Raw genomic sequence first — 25,089 nt, forward strand, 5'->3', positions numbered from 1 at the left:
TTCTTTTGAAGTCTGATGGCACATTCTGTACTGCAATATACAGTTCCTAAGAATACTCCTGATGTTATCACTTCCTAATTATTTCACAAATCTTAGTCTCTTGTCCCAACTTGTAAGTTCCTGAGGTACAGAGAGTACACATTTTAACTTTTTCTTTAATTGGTACATTGCCTAATGCAATGTGGAACATAAAAGTGATCCTTTTAAGTGATAGGGTGATAGTATAAATTATTCAAAGAATGACCTGATATTCTCAGGTTTTTACATGTCAACAATTAGACTGGAATGATGTACACGCCCAATTAAAAACTTTTTTTCTGGAATCTTGCTTAAGATATTAAAAAATAATTGTTTTTTTAAACATTTCAACATTTACTTTAACCTCAGAAAAACAATGATTCTCCTGCCTACATGGTGAATTAGCACTGCTACTGCTGCTCCTTCCCCAAAACCAACCTGGAAAACTCAGAGGAGGAAAACATGGAATCCAAGAAATCATCACCATCACACCAACAAAAAGCAAGGGAAACAGGACACTAAATTGTTTTAAATTGATAACTTACTTTTTTGTATATTGGGAGAGCGGCAAGAGGGCATGTGTGTAGATATAGGGTATTGTTAATTAACCTAAGTCCCAAAATATATAAAGTAAAAACTGAACAGAAATCTAAGGAAAAACAGGCAAGTCCAAAACTATAATAGGGGATTTTAACATACGCCTCTCAGTAATTAAGAGACCAAAAAAATTAGTATGAATATATATGGATTCACACAACTGGCCAAAAAAAACCATTTAGAATATTTTTTCAAGCATCAAAGGAATATTTATTAAAAACTACTGGACCACACAGTTAATCTCAACACATTTTTTAAAGACATGAAACAATACAATGCATCATCTTGGAACACAAAGAAATCATGTTAAAAAATCAATAACAAAAAGGAAACAAAAAACTCCTATATGTTTAAAAATTAAGTTCTAAATAACCCACAGATGAAAGAAGAAATCATAACAGAAATTAGAAAATATTTTGAACTGAATAAAAAGTACTACTTACCAAAAGTTTGTGAGATAAGCACAGCTATAGCAGTGCTTAGAGGAAAATGTATAGCTTTAAACACATTAGAAAAGAGAAAGGGCTTTTGAAAACAGCTATGCACTCATTTCAAAAAGTAAGAAAAATAACAAAATAAACCCAAAGAAAGCAGAATAAAGAAAACACTAATTTGTCAGGACAGAAAGTAATGAATGAGAAACCAAACTTATCCCACTAAATCTTGGGACTGTCAGACTTTTATATTTTTTTCAATCTGGATAATTACAGTGAAAGAAAAGGAAAATCACAGGCCAATCTCACTGACGATAAAAAAAAAAAACAAACCCAAAACTCCTTAACACTTAAAACGAAAATCCTTAATGAAATTTTAGTAAACCAAATGCAATGGAACATAAAAAGAAGAATACTCTATACCTATGTTGTGTTTATATCATTTATGTGAAGTGATCATTACTGATTTTCTAAAGTTAAATTGATCTTTACTGGTGTGAATATAGTTCATGCATGACTTTCAAAAAATAAAACACAACAAAAAAAACCTCAAACCAAGACCAGAAAAGAACTTCCTTAGCTTGAAAACAGATATCTACCAAAGACCTACAAGAAATATTATTTTAATGATGACATATTAAAAGTTTTTCCAGTGAAATAGGGAATAAGATAATAATGTTGACAACATCAGTTCTGTGCACCTGATAGCCAGATAAAAAAACTGATGGGAGAGGAGAAGAGGGGAGAGAAGGGAAGGGGAGAAAAGAAAACAAAAGAAAAAAAAAAGAGAAAAGAAAAGAAGGACTTCCCTGGTGGCACAGTGTTTGGGAGTCGCCTGTTGATGCAGGGGACATGGGTTCGAGCCCTGGTCCAGGAGGATCCCACATGCCGTGGAGCAACTAAGCCCATGTGCCACAACTACTGAGCCTGTGCGCCACAACTGCCACTGAGGTGTGCCACGGCTACTGAGGCCCGTGCGCCCGCAGCTTGTGCTCTGACGGGAGAGGCCACTGCAGTGAGAGGCCTGCGCATTGCGGTGGGGGGTGCCCCCGCTCACCGTAGCTGGAGAAAGCCTGTGCACAGCAGCGGAGACCCAACACAGCCAAAAATAAATAAATAAATATTTTTTTTTAAATTTAAAAAAGGAAAGAAAAGAAGAAAGGTCTAACAGATAAAGTACCCCATTTCTAAGAGTATTTTCTCTTAGATTTAGTAAATGCAATCAAGTGGTATTCTTCATGATAAAAGTTAGTTTGAGATTAAAGCAGAAGACAAGAGTTGAATCATTCAAGTGGGGAAAATAAGGTGAAAGGTAGTATAGCAGCAGCAGGCAGGTGAGAGGTAGAAGAGCTGTAGCAGCATCCCCAATTTCCAGGCAAATTATGAAAAAGTCCCACTATCAGAAGAAGTGGATTTGAACAAGCCAGAGTTGAGAATAAAATTAGATTTGGGACTTATGCTTTAAGTGAATAAGAAAAGGCAACACAAGGACTTCCCTGGTGGCACAGTGGTTGGGACTCCACGCCCCCAGTTTGGGGGGCAGCCCCGGTTCGATCCCTGGTCAGGGAGCTAGATCCCACATGCATGTTGCAACTAAGGAGCCGGGTCAATCAAATTAATTAATTAATTTTAAAAAAAGGCAGCAAAAAATGTGAAAAGAACACTAGAAAACAAGATACCTACATGACTTGGAGAAGTCACCAGACTCTCTAGAACTAATTCTCTCATCCATATAGTGAAGAAACTGAACTTCATAGTCTCTCTAAAATTCTACTGAGCTCTAAAATTCTAATTCAAAGCACTCCAGCACTTACGCTAAAGAATCAAAGTTGTTAATGTTATGTGTGTATTAAATCATTTTGAGGCTAAGTTACGTGTTATATCTCATATGACACTAAGATATTATCTTAAAGTAACTAAATACATAATTCTGTGCCCATTCCCCAAGGAGGCAGTAAAACACAGTGGCTAAAAGCTCGGGCTCTGCAATTTCACTGCCTGGGTTTGAACTTGACCATTTACTAATTATGAAATCTCATGAAAGTCACATAAATCTTTTTTGCCTTCACTTCCTCAACTACAAAATAGAGATTTTAAGAGCAATTATCCTAAAATAGGACTGCTGTAAGAATTAAAGATAACTCTTAGAAAGGAGTTGCCATAATGTCTGGCTCATAGAAAGTGCTTAACAAATTTATCCTTATGCAGGATTCTAGATACACAAGGGAAAAACAGGTGTCAAAAATTAAAGAAAATGTGGAGGAAAAGGAATTAAAATGGAAAAGAAAGGTACTTTGCCATTGTTTAATTTCATTATTTTCTACTGCAGCTAAATCTAAAATACACTGGTACAGTAGTAGAAAAATTACTAAAACTCCAGGCCTAGTTCTGTAATGAGCTGTGTAATCATGAGGGGTAACATCCTTTTGAAGTTTCAAACTTCTTTATCAGGACCATGGGCAGGTTTGTGAGAATTTTAAAAAGATAATGTATATATAAAAGTACTTGGAAATACTATACAGTATACATAAATATAAGGTGCTGGCAAGTCTACCGAAAATCACCTGATATTCCCCTTCCTTACTAGATGAATTTGAAATAATTATAAAACTGCAAAATCATTTTGGTTGTATCCTTTGTTTTTTTTTTAGCAAGTAAGCTCATTAGCAGGAATTATTAAACCATGTAATCCATCGTCAGACTAAGTCATCTGAAAGCAGAAATGGGTTTAATCTACAACACAGCAATAAGGAGCTAATTCTTCACTGTGTTTTTCTCCTTTAAAATTTATACAAGAGGGCCTCCCTGGTGGCGCAGTGGTTGAGAGTCCGCCTGCAGATGCAGGGGATACGGGTTCGTGCCCCGGTCTGGGAGGATCCCATATGCCGCGGAGCGGCTGGGCCCGTGAGCCATGGCCGCTGGGCCTGCGCGTCCGGAGCCTGTGCTCCGCAATGGGGGAGGCCACAACAGTGAGAGGCCCGCATACCGCAAAAAAAAAAAAAAAAAAAAAAAAAAAAAAAATTTATACAAGAAACTTGAGATCTATGTAAATCAAGAAACATCTTACACATTTTCAGAAAACAAGTGTCAAGATAAAATTTTTCCTTATACACCCTTACTCTTTTTAGTCTCAGGTACCTAGATACCAAAACTGATACTTTAAAATGTGAGCGGAACTACTTACTTCACCAGATGCATTTAATTCACCCGATGCATTTAATTCACCCTTCTACATTACCTGTTTCATTGCTTGCTTCTTAGCAGCTTCTCTCTGAAGGCTTTCACTCACGGAGGTCTATAAAACAGGAAAATGCTGTCAGTGTTTCAACCAATTTAAAACTTCTTTTCCAGTATTCTGGTTGGCAACTAGTTCCTTACTTATGGTTAAAAATAGAAAGATAATATTATGAATTAAATTAACATTTTCAAGGTCTTAACCCTAAACTTTAGGAAACGAATGAATCTTCCTTATAAATCATCAGGGTGTAAGAGAAAATAAAATGGTACAGGACAAGATGAGGTAACATGGGTTTTCAGTCCCAGCTTCACCACTAAGTTGTTCAAGTTCTAAGGATTTCAATTTGCTTTGGGTACATATGTGAATGTGCGCGTGTTGCGTGGGGGAAAATTGGTCCCTTCCAATACTAAAATGGTATGATTCTCAGCAACAAAAAGCACATTATTTTAATATTCACCACTGAATATAGTATATCAAACTCTTAGGACATACTGAAGGCTCAGGGACAGCCAGGACTATCTGTCCTTATTATCATTCAATAAATATGTACTGAAAAGCCTACCATAACAGGCATTGTTCTAGCTCCTGAAGACAGCAGAAAAACAAGAATAGTCTCTGTGCTTGAGAGATAAATGGTCTGAAAGGGAAGACAAATAACTAAAAGAGATAATCACAATATAAATGTGACAGGCAATATAACAAAGGGATAAAAAAAGGGCTGCAGGAGAACAGAGGAGACTAAATGTATAAGGAATCAAGAAAGCCTTCCCAAAAGAGAGATGACATTAGACATCAAAAGGAATTTCAGAGAAGACAAGAAGAGTACAGAAAGTAGTAACCACACGGGCGAAAGTAAAGACCTGCAGCTAAGAAAAGGAATATAATTAGAACACTTAGGAAAAACTGTTCCCTTAAAAGTATAAGGCCTTGGGCTTCCCTGGTGGCACAGTGGTTGAGAGTCCGCCTGCCGATGCAGGGGATACGGGTTCGTGCCCCGGTCTGGGAGGATCCCATATGCCGCGGAGCGGCTGGGCCCGTGAGCCATGGCCGCTGCGCCTGCGCGTCCGGAGCCTGTGCTCCACAACGGGAGAGGCCACAAGAGTGAGAGGCCCGCATACCGCAAAAAAAAAAAAAAAAAAGAAAAAAAAAAAAAAAAAAGTATAAGGCCTTGTAAATATACTAACCAACAATGAAATGTACACACTAAAGGGGTGCATTTTATGGTGTGTAAATTATATCTTAAAAAACAAGACTACTAGGGGCTTCCTTGGTGGCGCAGTGGTTGAGAGTCCGCCTGCCGATGCAGGGGACATGGGTTCGTGCCCCGGTCCGGGAAGATCCCACATGCCACGGAGCGGCTGGGCCCGGTGAGCCATGGCCGCTGAGCCTGCGCGTTCAGAGCCTGTGCTCCACAACGGGAGAGGCCACAACAGTGAGAGGCCCGCATACCGCAAAAAAAAAAAAAAAAAAAGACTACTAATGAATTATAGTTCTCTAGCCTATTGACATTTGCTGTTTCCAGCTGTATAGTATCAACTGGTGCATCCTTTGTTTTCCATGGCAAAAAAAAAGAACAAAATAAACCTATTTCTAGTTTTCTATGACCGTGCAGATGAATAAAGTTAATACACAAAAGCCAGACAATAATAACAGAACACTTACTTAATAAATTAAAAGAAGTGTACAGGCAGAGACTAAGTTTACTTTAGGTGATAGTAAATTGACTCCAACTAGAGGAAGAGATGTTGATAACAAAAATAATAATAGTAGCTAACATCTATAGAGCCAGGTGCTATTATGCTAAGTTTATTACTTGTGTATTACATGTATTACTCATTTAATTCAAATGTCCCTGTTATGTAATATGACACATTTTTCACTCATTAGAATATAAATTTTAAACATGAAAATATTAAATGTTCTAGTAAGTATATATCTCATGAAATTCTAATGCATTTTGTTTGTTTGTTTGTTTTTTCATGGCTTGTGGGATTTTAGTTCCCCAAGCAGGGATCAAGCCTGGGCCCCAGCAGTGAAAGCACCAAGTCTTAACCACTGGACCACGAGCGAATTCCCTCCAATGCATTTTTATGTCTCAGTCTTTCTAATTAGTGTATACTAAATATATTTTTCTTGATCATTGAGTCAGTAATGTCCTCAGGATTGACTAAAAGAGTAAATCCCCAAATGCTGGACTTTTACTTATTTTTATACTTTTTCCCACCTCTCCTTCAGTCAGTCACAGTTCACAACAGGCTGTTACTTTCAAACTGGTTGCTTCAACCTGAACTACTGAACTTGAAAAAACAAAACACAAGCCTGTGACTTTTTAGACCTTTATATAATGTAGAATAAGCAGACTGGGAAGGGTCTTCCAATGTAAAGTATATATACTTTGAATTATCTCAAGAGACTTTGTTTTCATGCTTATAGCTGTTTAGAAGGATGAAGTCTGACCTTTGAAAAACATCAGTTGTTATTATTTACAGGGTTGATAACATATGGAGACAGTAATTTTACAGAGCCTATCCACCAACTTATATTCCTGGAATTCCAAGAGCATCAGTGGATAAAGAGGTAACTCTGAACCTATGCTGAAAAACTCAGGGAGGACTGTCTCCTTTTGAAGTTCATGTCTCAGTTTACTAGCTAAAGGAACTCTAACAATGATTATTAGTGGTGATGGCTAAAATGTCAACAACCTTTTTAAATACATACACACAAAAAACTAAAAATGAAAATAGTAGCAATAAAACTTTTGTTTCAGTAATAGTGATCCTATATAAAGATCAGTAAATGTATTAAATGACATTTTAATCTTTATCTTCTACACAACAAACATAAGAAACTGTTGTCTAGGTTCATACTGGAGACAAAATAACTGGTAAAATTAAACACAAGAGCAATAAGATTTTATATTTTAAAGGTCAAGTCTTTCTAAGTTTTAAGAGACATCCTTAAATTAAAATACCAATACAAATGTTAAGACAACTTTTAATTTAGTCTGGTTTCCATGAAAAAGGATATGCAAGAGAAGATAAAAATGAGAAAAGCAGGTTGTCCTGCATAAGTCAGGGAAGGTTTCACCTTACTGAACTCAGCAAGAGAAGAAACAGATTTCATACATGTGTCCTATGAATAAAACAAAACTAAAATATGTAATAACTGTCAACATGTCAGCCTCTAACTTTAGAGTTCCTATACTGCATGGCATAAGGGGGAAGTACAGAGTAACAGTCAAAAGTGTAGGCTCAGGAATCTGACTGACTTTCAAACTATTCCCTCTCTCTTACTAGCTGTATTATTTCAGATATATTACTCATCTATATAATAGCACCTATCTCACAAGGTTGTTTTGAGGATTAAATGAGATAACATGTAAAAAGTACTTGGCAAGTATCTGGCTTATGCAAGTGCTCAGTAAAGGTTAGCTATCATTACTACCATTATTATTACTATGCTCATATTTAAGAACATTTTGGGCTGAAGAAATATTTATATTTAAACAGATTAAAATTAAGTTATGTGAAAACAGTAGTTATAAGTTTTTTTCCCTTGGAGTATTACAGTTAAACCAAAGTGTTCACCAGAAAAGCATGTACACTATGTTCCACTTTATAGTATATTTATCAGTGTGTTTAATAAACCTAAGATTGGCTTACTTGAAGTTGGACAATATGATTCAATTTGCATCTACTGAAATAGAAGAGTCTATCCTGTTGAATATTTAAAAGGCTGTACATGTTTTCTTTTGTGTGTTAAGATTCCTTAAGGCTTCATACTGAGTACACCAAAACACAGGAAAATAGAGGATGCAAACATTTGAATCCTTTACTAGCCATGGGAGCTATGGCAGAGCTAGAAATGGGTTTTCTAGAACTAAGAGTGGTTTTACAAGCAACTATAAATGAAAATACATTACCCCAAAGCATGAGATTAGAAAGAACTCTTCTTTTTGAGAGAGTCCTCTGCTGTGCTGCTATAATAATCAGTGGATGATGGGATCTGATAGCAAGGAATGACCAAATGAATGGACATCCTCCTTTAATAACTGCCTGGCTTGGGGTGGGAGTTCTTGTTAAAGAAGTATATTTTTTTAAACTTTATTTTGAAATAATTATAAATTCACTGGAAGTTGCAAAGAAATGTACAAGGTCCTTCACCCAGCACTCCCCCCCTGCAACGTGAGCATCTTGCATAACTGGAGTAAAATACCAACACCAGGAAACAGACTTTGGTATAAATCACAAAGCTTATTCAGATTTCACCAGTTTTACATGCAAAATTTGTGTATGTGTATAGCTCTATGCTATTTTATGACATGTATAGATAGTTTCGTGTAACTGTCACCACAGTCAAGATACTTAACTGTAACATCACTACAATATTCCTTAGTGCTACCCTTTTATAGCCATACCCACCTCTCCTCCCCTCCCCGCTCCCATCCTTAATCACTGGCAACCACTAATCTGTTCTCTATCTCTATAATTATGTTACTTCAAGAATGTAACATGTTAAATAAATGGAATCATTTTGAGACTAGCTTTTTTCACTCAGCATTATTTTAAAGGAATGTATTTTGCTTAGTATACATATTACAAAACACTTCAGTTCTTGCCGCATAATATCCTAGCCTGCAAAGTGACCTAAGGAAATACAGTTGTTAAAAACTGATGATGGGGGCTTCCCTCGTGGCACAGTGGTTAAGAATCCACCTGCCAGTGCAGGGGACACAGGTTTGATCCCTGGTCCGGGAAGATCCCACATGCCGCAGAGCAACTAAGCCCGTGTGCCACAACTACTGTGGCATCACTGAGTGTTGATGTAGCATTTCTTAAAATTATGCAATTTTGTGGAGATAATTTACTTTTGATTCCCACTTGGGATTATTACTTAACATGCCTGCTTCACCACCTCCAAACACTCTGCTTATAAACGTCAAGTTTGATGCCAGAGAGAATGATATAGTGTGGAAAAACACTGTCTGAGTGAAAAAGTGAGTCCAAAAAATACTAGATATGAAAAAGTTTTAAGAATTCCTTAACCAATTAATTTCGCTTATATTTTGTTTTATGTATGTATAAGAGTAACCTAAATTTAAAAATCTGTATCTAATTTAGACTAAAAGAAGCCTTTCAATATTGTATCGTGTACTAAATATACAATTAAAATTCTAAGTGACAGGAAAGACTGTCCTATTTAATTGACAGTGTTCTTTTTCTTAGTGGTACATAAAATAACAGTGCAATCTACAATGTTTTAAATTCAACAAAATACAGTAGCTCTCTTGATCATTTATTTCCACTGTATCCTTTCTTTGATCCTATGGATGCCCTTAATCCCTTGATTCTTCTATTTTCTATTAGAATCTTTACAGTAGTAAATCTTCAACTACTCTTGCCAATAATCTTAACTCCTTTGCTGTGCTGCCTATCTTCTATTACTCATTTGACAAACCCAGGTCCTGAATCAATCCAACCATCTGCTGTCTGTATTAGGCCTGCCAAGCACTTCCGTAAAATGTAATTTCTTAGTTTCTAATTGTAATTGGGCCCTAATGCTACCTACCAATTCTTCTTTTTCATTAGTCAAGTCTATCTCCTTTCACTACCAACTATATCCAAGCCTCCTCTCTTTTTAAACCTCCTAGTCTTTGTCAACTCCCTGTATACACATTACCTAAGATTACTGCCACCTTTCAAAACTATTATGAAAAATTATTTTGTACAAAAAAGTACAAAAAATAACACCTATGAATTCATTATCCAGCCTAACAAACAGAACATTATCAGTACACCTGAAGTCCCTATATGTCCTTCCCTAATCTTATCGCCTACCCTTTCCACCCTGAATTTTGTTTACAGTCTCCTTGATTTTTTTTTTAATAGTTTTGCTACATAGATATTAAAGGGGCTCAGGACATGCTACCCCAAAATATGCTGCTTTGGCATATTGATTGTTTTGAGTTAAAGACACCTGAAAAACAGCAGATACAAGGACACTCTGACCTTCCTTTTTCTTCCTAAAAGCAGGAGATAAAATTCCCATGTGAAAGGTGCCTTCCCCGTACTAGGAGTTAGAAAAATTCTTATCACCAGAGATGGGGAGTCAAAGCCAGCAGAAATCTATACAAACAGACATTGTTAGAATAACTCTTATCTTTCTTTAGTCTCCCCCAAATTTTACTTTTCCACAATTGCTACTCTTTGCTAACCTACTATATAAGCACTTAGGCCTACTCACTTCTCTGGGTTTTCATTTTTTCTTGTGAGGGCTTCCATATATGTGTAAAAGAACTTCATATGCTTTTCTCCTGCTCATCTGTCTTTATGTCAGCCCCAGCTAGAGTTTCTAGCAGAATGAAGGAGTATCTTACCTCCTTCTACAGTATACCTCTCCAAATGATGTTTTACTTTACAGAAACTGAACTTGTATCCATGCCTCTGCTGATGAACATTTATTTGGGTTTCCTTTGTTTTTGTTTTTTGCAAACGAAGAAGCTATGAACATGGTTGTGCATGTGTCCTGATACACATGTGTAACCATTTAGGAGAACTGCTACATTGTAGGGAGATATATCTTCAATGTCACTAAATACTGACAAATTTTTCTCCAAAGTAGTCTAACCAATTCACACTCCCACCTACCGTGTATAAATTCCCACTACTCTATCCTTGTGAACATTTTATATTGTGGAACATTTTATTCTTTAGGCAATTTTATGGGCATAAAATGATTTTGTTTTGCATTTCCCTTATTATTGAGGCTGAATTATATATTCATATAATTTATATATTTTTCATATATTTATTAGTCATATTCATGTCTTTTGTACATTTTTCTATTTGGGTTCTCTTGTTTTCTTAATGATTTGTTGGAGTTCTTTGTATACTCTGGACAATAATCTTTTCTTATTTTTATGGTTGCAAATGTCTTTCCCCTATGGCTTGTGTTTTCCCTTTTAAAATGACACCTATGATGTTGGCATCTTTTAAGAGAAACATCAAATAGCAACTCCTATAACTCCCTCTCACAAAACCTAAAAACCTGTGTGTCAGGACCCATGCTTAAATCTCTCCTACATGAAAACAAAGATTTCCTTCCCCCTGACCCTACTGTCCCTATAGCCACCGTAAGAACCCTGGCATCCCATAAGAGCCAAAGTGGTCTACCCTTGTTGCCTCTATCCACATACATTCCTCAAGCCCAGAGCAACCTGGTCTCTGTCCCTACCACTCCACTGAAATCGTTCTAAAACCTCTGTTGTTAAACCTAATCCATAGTTTTGATATTTATCTTATTTGACCTCTCAGAAGTATCTGACCTAGTTGATCCTGGCCTTGCTTTAAACTCCCTCAAGCTCATTTCTTATTAGTTCCTCTCTCTCTTTTTATGCTCCATTCTTTCTTTTTTTAAATTGAAGTAACATTGGTTTATAACAATATACATGTATTGTATATGTAAATACAACATTCTATTTAGACTTCTGTATACACTACAGTGTTTATGATCCATTCTTAATTAGCTACTTTCATTCTCTTGAACACAACATGTCCTCTTTCAACTTCAGGACTTTGTGTATCTAACTCCCTCTACTTGGATAAGTGACTTATCCTTCTAGTCTTGGCCTCCTTCAGAAAATCTTCCCTGACTCAAAGAATGTGTTAGATATTTATTCCCTCCTACGTACATCTATATTTTCTCATTTTACTTATCATTCTATACTGAAGTTGTCATTTTACTTGGCTGTACCCCCTACTGACTAAAAGTTTCATAAGGACAGGGACATTGTCCATCTTTAAACATCTTTCACAAACTGGCAACATGACCGGCACATAAGTATTTGTTAAATAAATAAGTGTTCAATTTATGGTTGTATTTTCCACTACTATCACATTTTCTATGTGTGATATTACAAGCTTTAAAAATTTGTTCAGCCTCTGATCCAGCAATTCCACTTCAAGAATTCATCCCTAGGAAATAATCTCAAATGTGTACAAGAATGCCTTGTGGGATAATGGAATCTGTAAAATCAAAAAGCTGGTAACCACTCTAAGATTCAACAAAAGAATGGTTAAATTATGGTTTATTCATATAATGGAATGCGATATGACCATCTAAAATGATACTGCACATTTTTTTTTTTTTTTTTTTTTTTGGCGGTACACGGGCCTCTCACTGTTGTGGCCTCTCCCGTTGCGGAGCACAGGCTCCGGACGTGCAGGCTCAGCGGCCACGGCTCATGGGCCCAGCCGCTCCGCGGCATGTGGGATCTTCCTGGACCGGGGCACGAACCCGTGTCCCCTGAATCGGCAGGCGGACTCTCAACCAGTGCGCCACCAGGGAAGTCCTGCACTTCTATTTAGTATTTAAAATATACATACATATTCTTCAACCAAGAAGCCTCATTATGGAAATATGACATTGAAATAAAAGCACCAGACTATTAAAAAAAATTGAAATGTCCAACAATAAGAAAACAGCTGAATAAATTATGGTCCAAATATACTATAAAATATTAAAGAGCTGCTGTCCAAACGTGTACAGTGGTTACTTCTGAGTGATGGGATTCACAGGACTTTTAATTTTTCTTTCATACTTTTCTGTAGTTTCTAACTGGTCTATAATGACTACGTATTTTTATATAACAAGAAGTTATTCTGATTTATTAAGTAAACAGAAGTTATTCTAATTTATTAATTAACAAAAGCATCTTTAAGATCCTACTCAGAACTGAAAGTTAATTATGCTTAGTATCTTGACCAGTTTTGCAGAATAGGAAGTGCCATCTGCCTTTGTGTGGTCAAAATTTCTAATTCCACACCTTCAGCCAGTTAGTATTTAATGTTGGTTAGGTCACTCTATGCCAACACCAAGAAAGAGCTGAGAATATACTCTACCTTTTAAAGAACTTACCATTAGTTAAGGAAACAAACAACTAATACTTTTATACAACTAAAGAGCAATCAATACCAACCTAATGGCATTTATTCATTCATTTAAATATTTATGGAGCATATGCCATGTGCAAGGCACTATTCAAGGTGTTGGAGGAAAAATTATAAACAAAAACCCCTGCCCTCAATGAGCTTATAAGGGAACAGACAATAAACAGACAGACAAAATTTATGTCAGATATGTTGCCTTCTATGCAGAAAAATAAATCAAAGAAGAGTAGAGGCAGGAGTGGATTGAATTTGAAATAGGATCTTCGAGGAAGGTTTCAATGAGAGCATACCATTTGAACCAAGGCCAGTAGAAGATGAGAAAACAAGTCACAATGAGATCTGGAGAAGAGCTTTTCAGACACAGAGAATAGGCAAGAACACACCAGATATGTCCAAGGAGGAAGGCAAGGATGGAACAGTGAGTGAAGAAACAAACTATAAGTATTAGAGTTCAGGGAAAGGAAAATCATGGTCTGAGAGAATCAAAGAATCATCTATGGAGGAAGAAGGATGAGGCCAAATTTAGAAAGATGGGTAACAGTGAAAAAAGATTGTGGGGACTTCCCTGGTGGTCCAGTGGTTGAGAATCCACCTTCCAATGCAAGGGACATGGATTCGATCCCTGGCTGGGGAACTAAGATTCCACATGCCACAGGGCAAATGAGCCCGTGTGCTCTAGAGCCTGTGCATCACAACTAGAGAGCCCGCGAGCCACAATGAAAGATCCCGCATGCCACAACAAAGATCCTGCGTGCTGCAACTAAGATTCAATGCAGCCAAACAAACAAATAAATAAATAAATAGATTGTATTATATAGAGGAAACCCCAATAGGAATACAATGACATAAACATGGCAATAAAGAATACAGAGATCAGGAATTCCCTGGCAGTCCAGTTGTTAGGACTCTGAACTTCCACTGCCTGGGCCCAGGTTCAAACTCTGGTCAGGGAACTAAGATCCTGCAAGATGGGTGGCATGTCAAAAAACAAAAGAAAACAAAGCAAAACAAAACAAAAAAAACCAAGGATGCAGAAATCAATATGATTATAGCAAATGACTTCTATTTGGGTGTTAAGAACTAAAGTTGGACTAAGACCATGTTATGAAAACAGCTGGAACTCTGAAAGTGATACAAAGACAAAAAGAATTATTAGAGGTTTTTTTAAGCTAATGAAAAAGTAATTTAGAAAAATGATCTGGAATCAATGCAATACGGTTAACAAGGAGACTCAGGGCACAGGGTTTACAAGACTATGTTAGGTGGGAATGGACAGAAAGGGTAAATCTAGGCAATATTCTAAAAGAAAAAGAACTTGGAAATAGAAGGAATGTAGAAAATAGAATCAAACATGGTATTAAAGTTTCTAAGCTAGGAGACTGCAGAAATATAGTGATGAGAAGTGGAATAATATGTATGTTATAGAAAGATCATTTCATCCAGAGCTGTTTTTAAAATGGTTTTAAATTAAACAAAAAATTATATTCCCTATCCAAAAGATATGAATTGTATATATATATATATTTTTTGCAGTACGCGGGCCTCTCACCGCTGTGGCCTCTCCCGTTGCGAAGCACAGGCTCCGGCACGGGCCCAGCCGCTCCGCGGCATGCGGGATCCTCCCAGACCGGGGCCCGAACCCGCATCCCCTGCATCGGCAGGCGGACTCCCAACCACCGCGCCACCAGGGAAGCCCATGAATTGTATTTTTTGAAGTATTATTATAATAGTTCGCCCATTGACAACTCACATCTCACATAAAGGACGCGATCCTCATAATTTTACCTCCTTAAAAATACCTTATTGCATCATAAATGGAGAATTTTCTGGTTTGTTCTACATTTTTCTCTAATATCTAAACATACAGGTTCTGAACAGGCAAAGAACCTAAAAGTGTATTCATCTGAAACAATTCCTTAGGAAAGCAAATTTCAAATCAGTGGGAAAATGATAGACTATTTAATAAATGGTGTGGAGACAACTATCCAGCCTTTTGAAAACAAAAAACAAAAAAAAAACAGTTAAAACTGATACCTTCCTCACACCTCATTCCTTATAACAAACATCAAAATACACTCCAGGTGTTATTAAACATTTAAATGCAAACACAAGTTGCAAAACATTAAGAAGAGAATAAAATTTTACTCAAAGGTAAAACAACAGTATGTCTGTAGAAAGGAGGTAGAACAATTATAACTCTCATATACCAATAGTGGAAATGTAAAATGGTACAACTTTGGAAAAGAATTTAGCAGTTTCTTTTTTCTTTTTTTTTTTGGCCACGCTGCGCAGTATATGGGATCTTAGTTCCCCTACCAGGGATTGAACCCATGCCCCCCCACAGTGGAAGCACAGCCTCTTAACCACTGGACCGCCAGGAAAGTCCCCAGAATTTAGCAGTTTCTTAAAAAGTTACACCTACCATGTGACCATTTCATGCCTAGGTTTTACCCGAGAGAAATTAAAGCATAACTCTATACAAAGACTTGTACACAAATGTTCATAGCCATTTTACCTGTAATAGCCAAAAACTGGAAACAATCCAAATGATCAACAGTGAATAAACAAACAAGTTGTAGTATATTCATACAAAGGAATACTACTCAGCAAGAAAAAAGGAACAGACTACTGAAACACAATGTGAGTTAATCTCAAAATAGTTATGCTGAAAGAAGCCAGACACCCCTCACCCCCATCCAAAGTACACAGTGCATGATTCCATTTATATAAATTTTACAAAATGAAAACTATAGCGATACAAAGCAGATCAGTAGCTGCCTGGGGGTTGGTGTGTGTGAGAAGGGGCAGAAAGGAGAAATTACAAAGGGGCATGGGGAAACTTTTGGGTGCGATGGATGTTCATTGCCTTTGTTGCAGAGCAGTTTCAAGGTATAAACTTAGGTCAAAACTTAGCAAATTGTATACTTTAAATAAGTGCATGTATATATCAATTATTCCTCAATAAAGGTATTTTTTTAAGTAAAATAATGTCAGGCCATATGCTGAAAACTGTGGACTATTTACCTCTGGTGGGTAATTTTAAATAGAAAAACTGATATAATAACAATAATTTTAAAATAAAATGAGCTGTGGTTATCACGACTCATATACTGGGGAGGAGGAAGAGATGATTTGAACCAGTGACAGGGTTGACAGGTGTTTTACAAAACCAGGTGCAAAGAAGCCTCAATGAATTAACCTCAGGAAGAAGAGAAGTGAGGGCATATTTAGAAACCAAAGCCAGGAATCAAAATATGCCAAGCCAAGAACACATGAGGACAGGTGCAGAGCAAATTCAGAGGCAGGAATCTGGTAGCAAAGGCAAATTATGATGCAACAGATGAACAGACTGACAGAGACAAACTAAAGAGCACAGTCCAAGTATACAAAGCAAATCATTCCTGGAATGCATGAACAAACTATGGTTTAAGGCTGACTTTAAGAACAGAAAGCAGGCAGCAAAAACAGGTGAAGGTAGAGAGTGGTCAGAGCCAAGTACAATGCAGAATAAACAAAAGAAGCAAAGCTATGCACAAGAATAGGAGCTCACACAAAATTCTTCTCAAAGTAAGGCTGGATGCTCCATTTGGCTTTTATTCCTGGTGGCTCAATGAGAAATGGCCCTAATTCTAACAAAACACCCTTAATAGTTTCTGAAATTTTAACTTCTCCCAGAAGTGAAGATATTTTAGTTTTAACTTGAATTGTCTACAAATTCACCTTCATAATGTACAATAAAAAGGTCCTTGAGAACCGAGATTGTCCTGTTCAGCCTTTTATTTACTAACAGGAGTTCAGTATTTTCTACACATCAGATGCTCAAATAATGATGGTTAAAAGTGCTGAACAGGGCTTCCCTGGTGGTGCAGTGGTTGAGAGTCCGCCTGCCGATACAGGGGACACGGGTTCGTGCCCCGGTGCGGGAAGATCCCACATGCCGCAGAGCGGCTGGGCCCGTGAGCCATGGCCGCTGAGCCTGCGTGTCCCGAGCCTGTGCTCCGCAACGGGAGAGGCCACAACAGTGAGAGGCCCGTGTACCGCAAAAAAAAAAAAAAAAGTGCTGAACAAGAAAACCATTAAAATATATACATATTATTTTTATTGAAACCTCCATTATCTACTTTCTGAATTACCACTTAATAATATTCCTAGACCAGTCTCCTTCCATTGCACAGGCCCTCCCTCTGTTCTTTACCACTGCCAACAGAATATGTGATCCCTAAATACAAAACTAGTAAAAAAAAATAAACACTCATGAAATCAAAAGCCACATATATAAAATTTTTAGAATTAGTCATACTCAGCTTCCAATTCTTGGTAAGAAATTAAGCCAGGCTCTCTTTCTCTGAAGATGTTCTACAGGTGAGAGAGGTTGGACGCGAGAAACAAATATAAAAACTGTGGGGGAAAAATGCCTGGGGAAAAAAAGCTGACTTGTCTGGACAGAGGAAGGGCAGAGTAGCAAACCACAGTTAAAGAGGATAGGGCATGCAACTTAGGGGGTGGATGATGGAAAGCTTTTCAGAAATGTTCTTTGTCTCCCCAGAGGCAAAAAAAGCAACTGTTCTGAGGTAATGTCAGAGCAGCACCCCAATCTTTAAACTTCCACGGGAGTCTGTTCTCAAATAAAGAGCAACTCTGATGTAGTTACTGGGAAGTGTCCTGAGGGATATGGTTACTTGGTGGATACAGCAAAGGGAAGCCTAGGATTAACATCATAGGCTCTCTGCCCTGAGGTTCTTCTTCCTTTCTCCGGACCTTACCATTCCTTCCAAACTTATTACCATCAAAATTAATGTGGCTGATAATCCCAATGGAAAATATGTTCATGAAAGAAAAATAATAATCCAGCAATGGAGAAGTATAAGGGTTATAAAAATCTTTCTGAAGATTAAAAAAAGGACAAAAGAACTGAATAATATACATGAAAAAGAACCAGATTAATGAACCAGACTGAATATAAATTTTAAATGACCATAATATATATCCTCAGAAATAAGAGAGAGGACACTGGCAACATGAAGCAGAAAAACAGTTTTTAAAAAGAAACAATTTGAAGTAATGTGTATAGAAAATACAGTTAAAACAAAAATATTAAGAGATGGGTGAATGGATTAAAAGATATGGCTCTAAAATGTTTTAGTGAGCTAGAATTATTAGGCTAAGAAATGCTCCTGGAACATATGAAGAAGGGATAAGGAGATTTTTTTTTAAAGATACAGAGATATGAGAGATAGAAGTATCAACATTCATAAAAATTAAAGACAAAGAATACATATAAACTGAACAGATTCAAAGAAACATCTGAATGCCTGAGGCTTTTCAAGAATTAAAGAAAAAAAAGTCAAACTGAACAGACTGTGAATGCCAAAGAGAACAGAAAATAAATAAAACACATATACATACACAACACCTTGATACATTAGAATGAAATTTAAGAAAATCAAAGACAAAGGAAAATTCTAAAAGCTCCTAACAAAGAATAGATCACCTATAAAAGAATAAGATCAGAATGACCTCGGACACCTCATCAGCCACACAAGATTTAAGAATAAGTAATTCTTAAAATTACTGGGTGGAGTAATTTTAAAGTGTTGATGGAAAAAACTTCAAACCAAAAAGTTTATATCCAGATAAACTAGCATCAAAAGTAAAGATATTTTAAGCACACCAAGTCTCAGAAGATTTGCCACATAAAGGCTCTCTCTGAAAATATGCATTAAGGGAACTATTCCCAATAAGAATGATATTGTGAGATTAAGTAAAACTTAATATTATCTTTAAAAATGAGCAAAAAGATAAGCAAAATGATCCAGAACTAAAAATCTAGAGCAGCTCTATACAACAGAACTTTCTGAAATAACTCAAATGTTCTATATTTGTTGCCCAATATGGTAGCTACTAGTCACATGTGGCTATTGTGCATGTGAAATGTAACTACAGTGACCGAATTTTAAATTTAAATTTTATTTAAGTTTAAAATTAAAAGTCTCTATGACTAGTGGCTACCATGTTAGCACAGATCTAGAGTAGGAGTCAGCAAATTTTCTCTTTAAGGCCCAGATGGTGAATATTTTAGACTTGTGGCAATGTGGCCTCTGTTGCAACTGTTTGCCACATGCAAACAGTTTTGTGTCACTGTTTCACAGAAGCAGTCACACACAACAAATAAGTAAATGGCAAGGCTGTGTTCCAATAAAACTTTACTCAGGAACAGTCAGAAGTATTTCATTTAAAATACAGACAAGAAAGAATGCCCACTGAGGTAGTCTAACATACTACTGGGAGACTTGGCTAATATAATAAAACAGAGGGAAAAAAAGCATAGGATTAAAAGAGATAAAGCAGACGGTATAGACAAATTATTACAGTAAATGAGTTTAGAAAGACTGCCAGATACAAAATCAATTTACAAAATCAACAGCATTGCTCTACACTGGAACAGTCAACTGGAAAATATACTTGAAAACAAGGTACCATTCACAATAGCTATAAAAACTATGAAGTATCTAGGAATAAACCTGAAGATAAGGTACAGAACATTAATGAGATAAAAAATTACTTCATTAAAAAGTCTAAATGAATGGAGAACTATACCACATTTATGGGTAGTTCCTAAAGACTAAACTATAAATCCAAGGCAATTCCAATACAAATTGGAGTTTTAATTTTTAAGGAACTTTACCAACTCTAATTGTCTAAAAACAGTTTAATCAAGTTTGTAAGAGAGGTGTAAAATAAAGGACTCAGCTTACTAGATAGTAAGATTTACTACTAAGCCATAATAATTTTTAAAAACTGTAATAAAATGAGAGATTAGCAGCAGACTCATGAATATATGGGAACTTGACATGATAAAGATGACCCACAAATCAGGAGGTAAAGCACACACTGTCTATAGATGGTACTGGGAGAACTGGTCCATTTTAAGAAAAATAATGTTGGATCCCTACCTCACAACACACATAAAGAGTGAATTCAAGATGGATTAAAGACCTATATATAAAAAGTATTATATATCTAATAGAAGATAGGAGAATATCTTGGTGGCCTCAGGGTGGTGAAGAGCTTCTTAAACAAGACCTCTTAAGCACAAACCATATAGGAATAATTAATTTGACTATATTAAAGAGAGAGAATTTATGCTCTACAAAGGACACTATATTATAGTCAACTTTAAGTTACAGTAACAAATTAGCTCTCAAATACTGCTAATTAAGTTTCTCTCTAGATTATTTTTCCACCAAGGGGACAGTTCAGTTTGGCAAGACAGCTCTCTGTTCCATACAGTCATTCAGAAACCCAAGCTCTTTCCAGCTATCACAAGGGTATAGAGGAAGCTGGGTCATGGCCTGAAATAATAAACCTATCCATATTCCAACTTACGACAAGGTAGAAAAGAAGTCCACATTGAGGTAAGAGTGCACATAATACTTCTGTCCATGTTTGATTGGCAAATTAGTCATGTGGTCTCAATTAGCTAATGATATAGTAGAAACATACCTCTAACTGAGCAGCTATGTGCCCAGCTTAAACTCTGTCACTGCATTAGGGAAGGACAGATTTATGTGTATTATTAGCAATCCTCACCATAGGGACCACAAAAAAAGTAACAGACTGAGAGATTTTCAATGTCTAGAACCAACAATGGATTACTATCCAAATTACATATCATAAAAAAAGATAGGAAATACAATAAAAAGGAGGGTAGTGTATATGAATGAGAAATTTACAGAAAAGAAAGAAGAAATGCCTAATAATTAACAATCAATGAAGTGCAAAGTAAAACAATGAAGCATGGGAAAAACTATTGTGTTAACAAGATGAAGAAATAGAGACCACCAATGGAATGCAAATTGGTATAGTCATTCCAGAAAGCCATTTGCCAGTACTTAGTGAAATAATGTATCTATATACTCTCTGATCCAGAAATCCAAAGAAACCCTTTGGTTTCTATTTGGCTTTTACTGGGACATGTACAAGAATGTTTTTTATAGTGCTGTGATAGGGAACTGAGGATAACTTAAATGTTTATCTCTGGGGGAATGGGATAAAATATGGTGCATGTAATATGCTATAGTTAGAATCAACTAGGTATATACAATATAATGTAGTATTAATTGAAAAAAATGAGATCTATAATACAGTGAAGTTCATATATATATAAAATATACACACTCGGGAGCTCCCTGGTGGTCTAGTGGTTAGGATTCTGGGCTTTCACTGTTGTGGCCCAGGTTAAATCCCTGGTCAGGGACCTGAGGGCATGGCCAAAAAAAAATACACAATCAAAACAACACAATACAAAAGCATACACACATATTCAAGCAAATGTATCAAACATATCACAGTATGTTTAAAAGGGAATGGGAGAGGGGATGAAGAGGAAAACTGATAAATAAGAGTCTTGTGCAGGCTGATAATGTGAGTGTGCCCTGAAGTGAGAAGTATGACTAACAATTCTCTGATTGTTTAAAAAAAAGCACATTACTACATGCTTAACAGTTCTTTCCTTGTCAGAGATGTCACAGTTCCAGAAAGACACACACACACGTGCACCAACAACACAAAGATGAAAATGTCATGAAGGATGCTGTTCTGAAATAACAATCTTATCTGTTTCATGTGACAATTTCTCTGTGATGACAAGACAAAGTGGGAGAAGCATAAAAATTGTGTAAAAAAGATGGTAATTTTGGACTGCTCATAAGGAAAAGAACACAGTTCTTTAATATCCACATATAGTGACAGATAAGGATTAAAGGGAAAAAAAACTCAGAACATGATTCTCGATATCTTATGTTGCACAGTCAAAGAGTGGTAGAAAAACATTTTATAAGATTTAGTAAAAACATTTATTATAATGACACCTCTTCCAATTATTGCTTAATTCACCAATAAAAGGAAAACTACATTTTATTCCACTTATTTCCCAAAGGAACATCATTAACCATGTTGGTAATAACCAGCACACTTATAATCAATAGTTGATGGTCTTGTAATCCTCCCCACACAGGCCAAATTTTAATGAAATACATTTGGTAATGTATTTTTTTCAAAAGACAAGCAGGTTTGGCACCTAATATATAATCATAATGACCAAGTCAGGTGTGCAGTAAACCCCAGTACAGACTTTATTAGAGTTCAGTTATAAATACACAATCTCTTGACATTGAAGATGTAGTTCTTACAGATAAAGCCCAAAGGCAGGAAATGAATCTCCTCCCAAATGCTGCTTCTTATCTTTAAAGTAACCTCAAATTATTACTAAACTAATAAAGTAATTTTGTTTCAGAAAGTGATCTGATCTATTTTATTTTCAGCTTTTGATAAATCCAAGAATGAGATGGGGGATTATTGCTTTCTGTCTGACTACACACACTGAAACACAACATGAAAATAAAGGAAAAACTTTTTTTTAATGTTTTTTATGGTGAAGCTAGAATAGGCAATATCAAAGCCTGTCACTGTACAAGAAAGATGTGTATGGTTTTAGAAAACAGAAAGCTAATTTTTTATTTAACAGCAAATTTAGAAGTAAGGTTTTTACCATCATCTAATTAGAAATTGTCAGTTAAAAATGATGACTAAAAAGGGTGCAATGAGATTGTATAGAAACCAAATAAAACAATAATAATGCAAAAATATAATTATGGTTATTACTGCCTTCTTTATAGAAAATTTTTCTAATGGTTCTTAGCTAATGCCCACAACCCAAAATGAAGATCAAGATTCTATTAAAAAGTCACAATAAAGCCAGGCTACCAAATATGAGTCTAATACAAAGTGCAATGGAGACAGCACAAGTAACTTTCAGATGACTAATGATTAATGATGACAGTTATTCTACACAAAGAAGATATCATTTTTATTGTAGCAATATAGGTACCATTTATTTTTTTTATTTTTATTTTTTTTTGTGGTACGTGGGACTCTCACTGTTGTGGCCTCTCCCGTTGCGGAGCACAGGCTCCGGACGCGCAGGCTCAGCGGCCATGGCTCACGGGCCCAGCCGCTCCGCGGCATGTGGGATCCTCCCGGACCGGGGCACGAACCTGCGTTCTCTGCATCGGCAGGCGGACTCTCAACCACTGCGCCACCAGGGAAACCCAGGTACCATTTATTATACTTCTATTCTGTGCCATGCATTGTACTAGGCACTTAAGGTACCTCTAATCCTTAAAATAAACGTTTAGATATTATAGAGATTTTCTTTAATGTGGAACTAAAACTAAAAAGATTAGACAATCTGCTCAAGATCTCAGAGCTAGGACAGCAATGAAAAGTTTCCGGTTTAAGTTGGCAAATTAATACATGCTGCACTCCAATAAGATGTTAAAAAAAAAAAATACATGCTGCAGCCTCCTCCTCTTCCAAACCCTTAGAATGACAGAAAAGAAATCCATAATTATGTTGGAAACAAGAAAGGGTGCTTTCAATAGACTGGAAACTTGAGGAAGATAGAAGACTAGAAACCAAACTGCCCAGAGGCTGAATGCTAGAAAAGATGGGAATGGCTCCAAGGGCACTACATGTTCTGAGGTAAGGGATACAAAGAGCAGAAGACGACAAAGATAAATTAACTGGGGTTTTTGCATTAGAAGCAGCAATGCAGGTGATCCTTACATGCTGCCTTTCTTGGAAAAGGTAAATAAAAAGATTCATTTCTGCCCTTAATTGAGAATAGTGAATGTAGGAGCTTGAGTTAGCCTGGTGAAATTTTTATAATACCAAGGATAAAGAGAAAAATCCTAACACCTAAGAAGGAAGCTGGGAGTGAAAATTACTTACAAAAAATCAGACTGATATCAGGTGCCTCCATTTGGAAATAGTGGATATAAAAGGAAAACAAAGTGTTATTTTAAAGTTCTGAAGGAAAGTAATTTTGAACTTGGAATTCTGTATGTAGCCAAACTATCTTTCAAGAGTGAAGGCAAAATAAAGACGTCTGGAGATGTGCAAGGATTCAAAGATTATCACCCACAGATACTCTCTAAAAGAATTACTTGAGAAAATACTACTGGAAGTACAAACAAAGAAGCAGGAAGCATAAATCAACAATGCATGTACTGTTAAAAAAAAATACATGCAACTAAACTCTCAAATGTAATCAGCATAAGGTAACAGAGAAAGAGGAAAAAAGAGAAAAATGGAAGGAAGTAAAAAATTGCTGGGCTTCCCTGATGGCACAGTGGTTAAGAATCTGCCTGCCAATACAGGGGACACACGTTAGAGCCCTGGTCTGGGAAGATCCCACATACTGCAGACCAACTAAGCCCATGTGCCACAACTACTGAGCCTGTGCTCTAGAGCCTGCGTGCCACAACTACTGAGCCCGCATGCCACAACTACTGAAGCCCGTGTGCCTAGAGCCCATGCTCTGCAACAAGAGAAGCCACCACAATGAAAAGCCAGTGCACCACAACGAAGAGTGGCCCCGCTTGGACTTCCCCGGTGGCACAGTGGTTAAGAATCCGCCTGCCAATGCAGGGGACATGGATTCGATCCCTGGTCTGAGAGGATCCCATATGCCATGGAGCACTAAGCCCGTATGCCACAACTACTGAGCCTGAGCTCTAGAGCCCGAGAGCCACAACTACTGAGCCCATGTGTCACAACTACTGAAGCCCGTGTGCCTAGAGCCCATGATCCCCAACAAGAGAAGCCACCGCAATGAGAAGCCTGTGCACTGCAATGAAGAGTAGCCCCCACTTGCCACAACTAGAGAAAGCCTGTGCGCAGCAACGAAGACCCAATGCAGCCAAAAATAAAATAAATTAAATAAATTAAAAACAATTTGCTACGGTTCTGGACTTTTCCAAGAGAGGATGTGAATATTCTATTCTAAACGCCA

At 36.8% G+C, this 25,089-nt stretch overlaps 1 protein-coding gene across 2 annotated transcripts in view; it reads right to left on the reverse strand.

The window, feature by feature from the left end:
• Window positions 1-25,089, reverse strand: part of NSRP1 (nuclear speckle splicing regulatory protein 1) — a 63,724-nt gene that overhangs the window by 11,870 nt on the left and 26,765 nt on the right. For both annotated transcript variants that reach the window (XM_082604556.1, XM_082604557.1), the window contains one exon: window positions 4,288-4,344. In XM_082604556.1, the coding sequence (XP_082460682.1) occupies window positions 4,288-4,344 (57 nt within the window). The remainder of the gene's footprint in view (window positions 1-4,287; window positions 4,345-25,089) is intronic.

Source organism: Mesoplodon mirus (assembly GCF_964341445.2).
Source record: "Mesoplodon mirus genome assembly, chromosome: 18".
NCBI lineage: Eukaryota > Metazoa > Chordata > Mammalia > Artiodactyla > Ziphiidae > Mesoplodon > Mesoplodon mirus.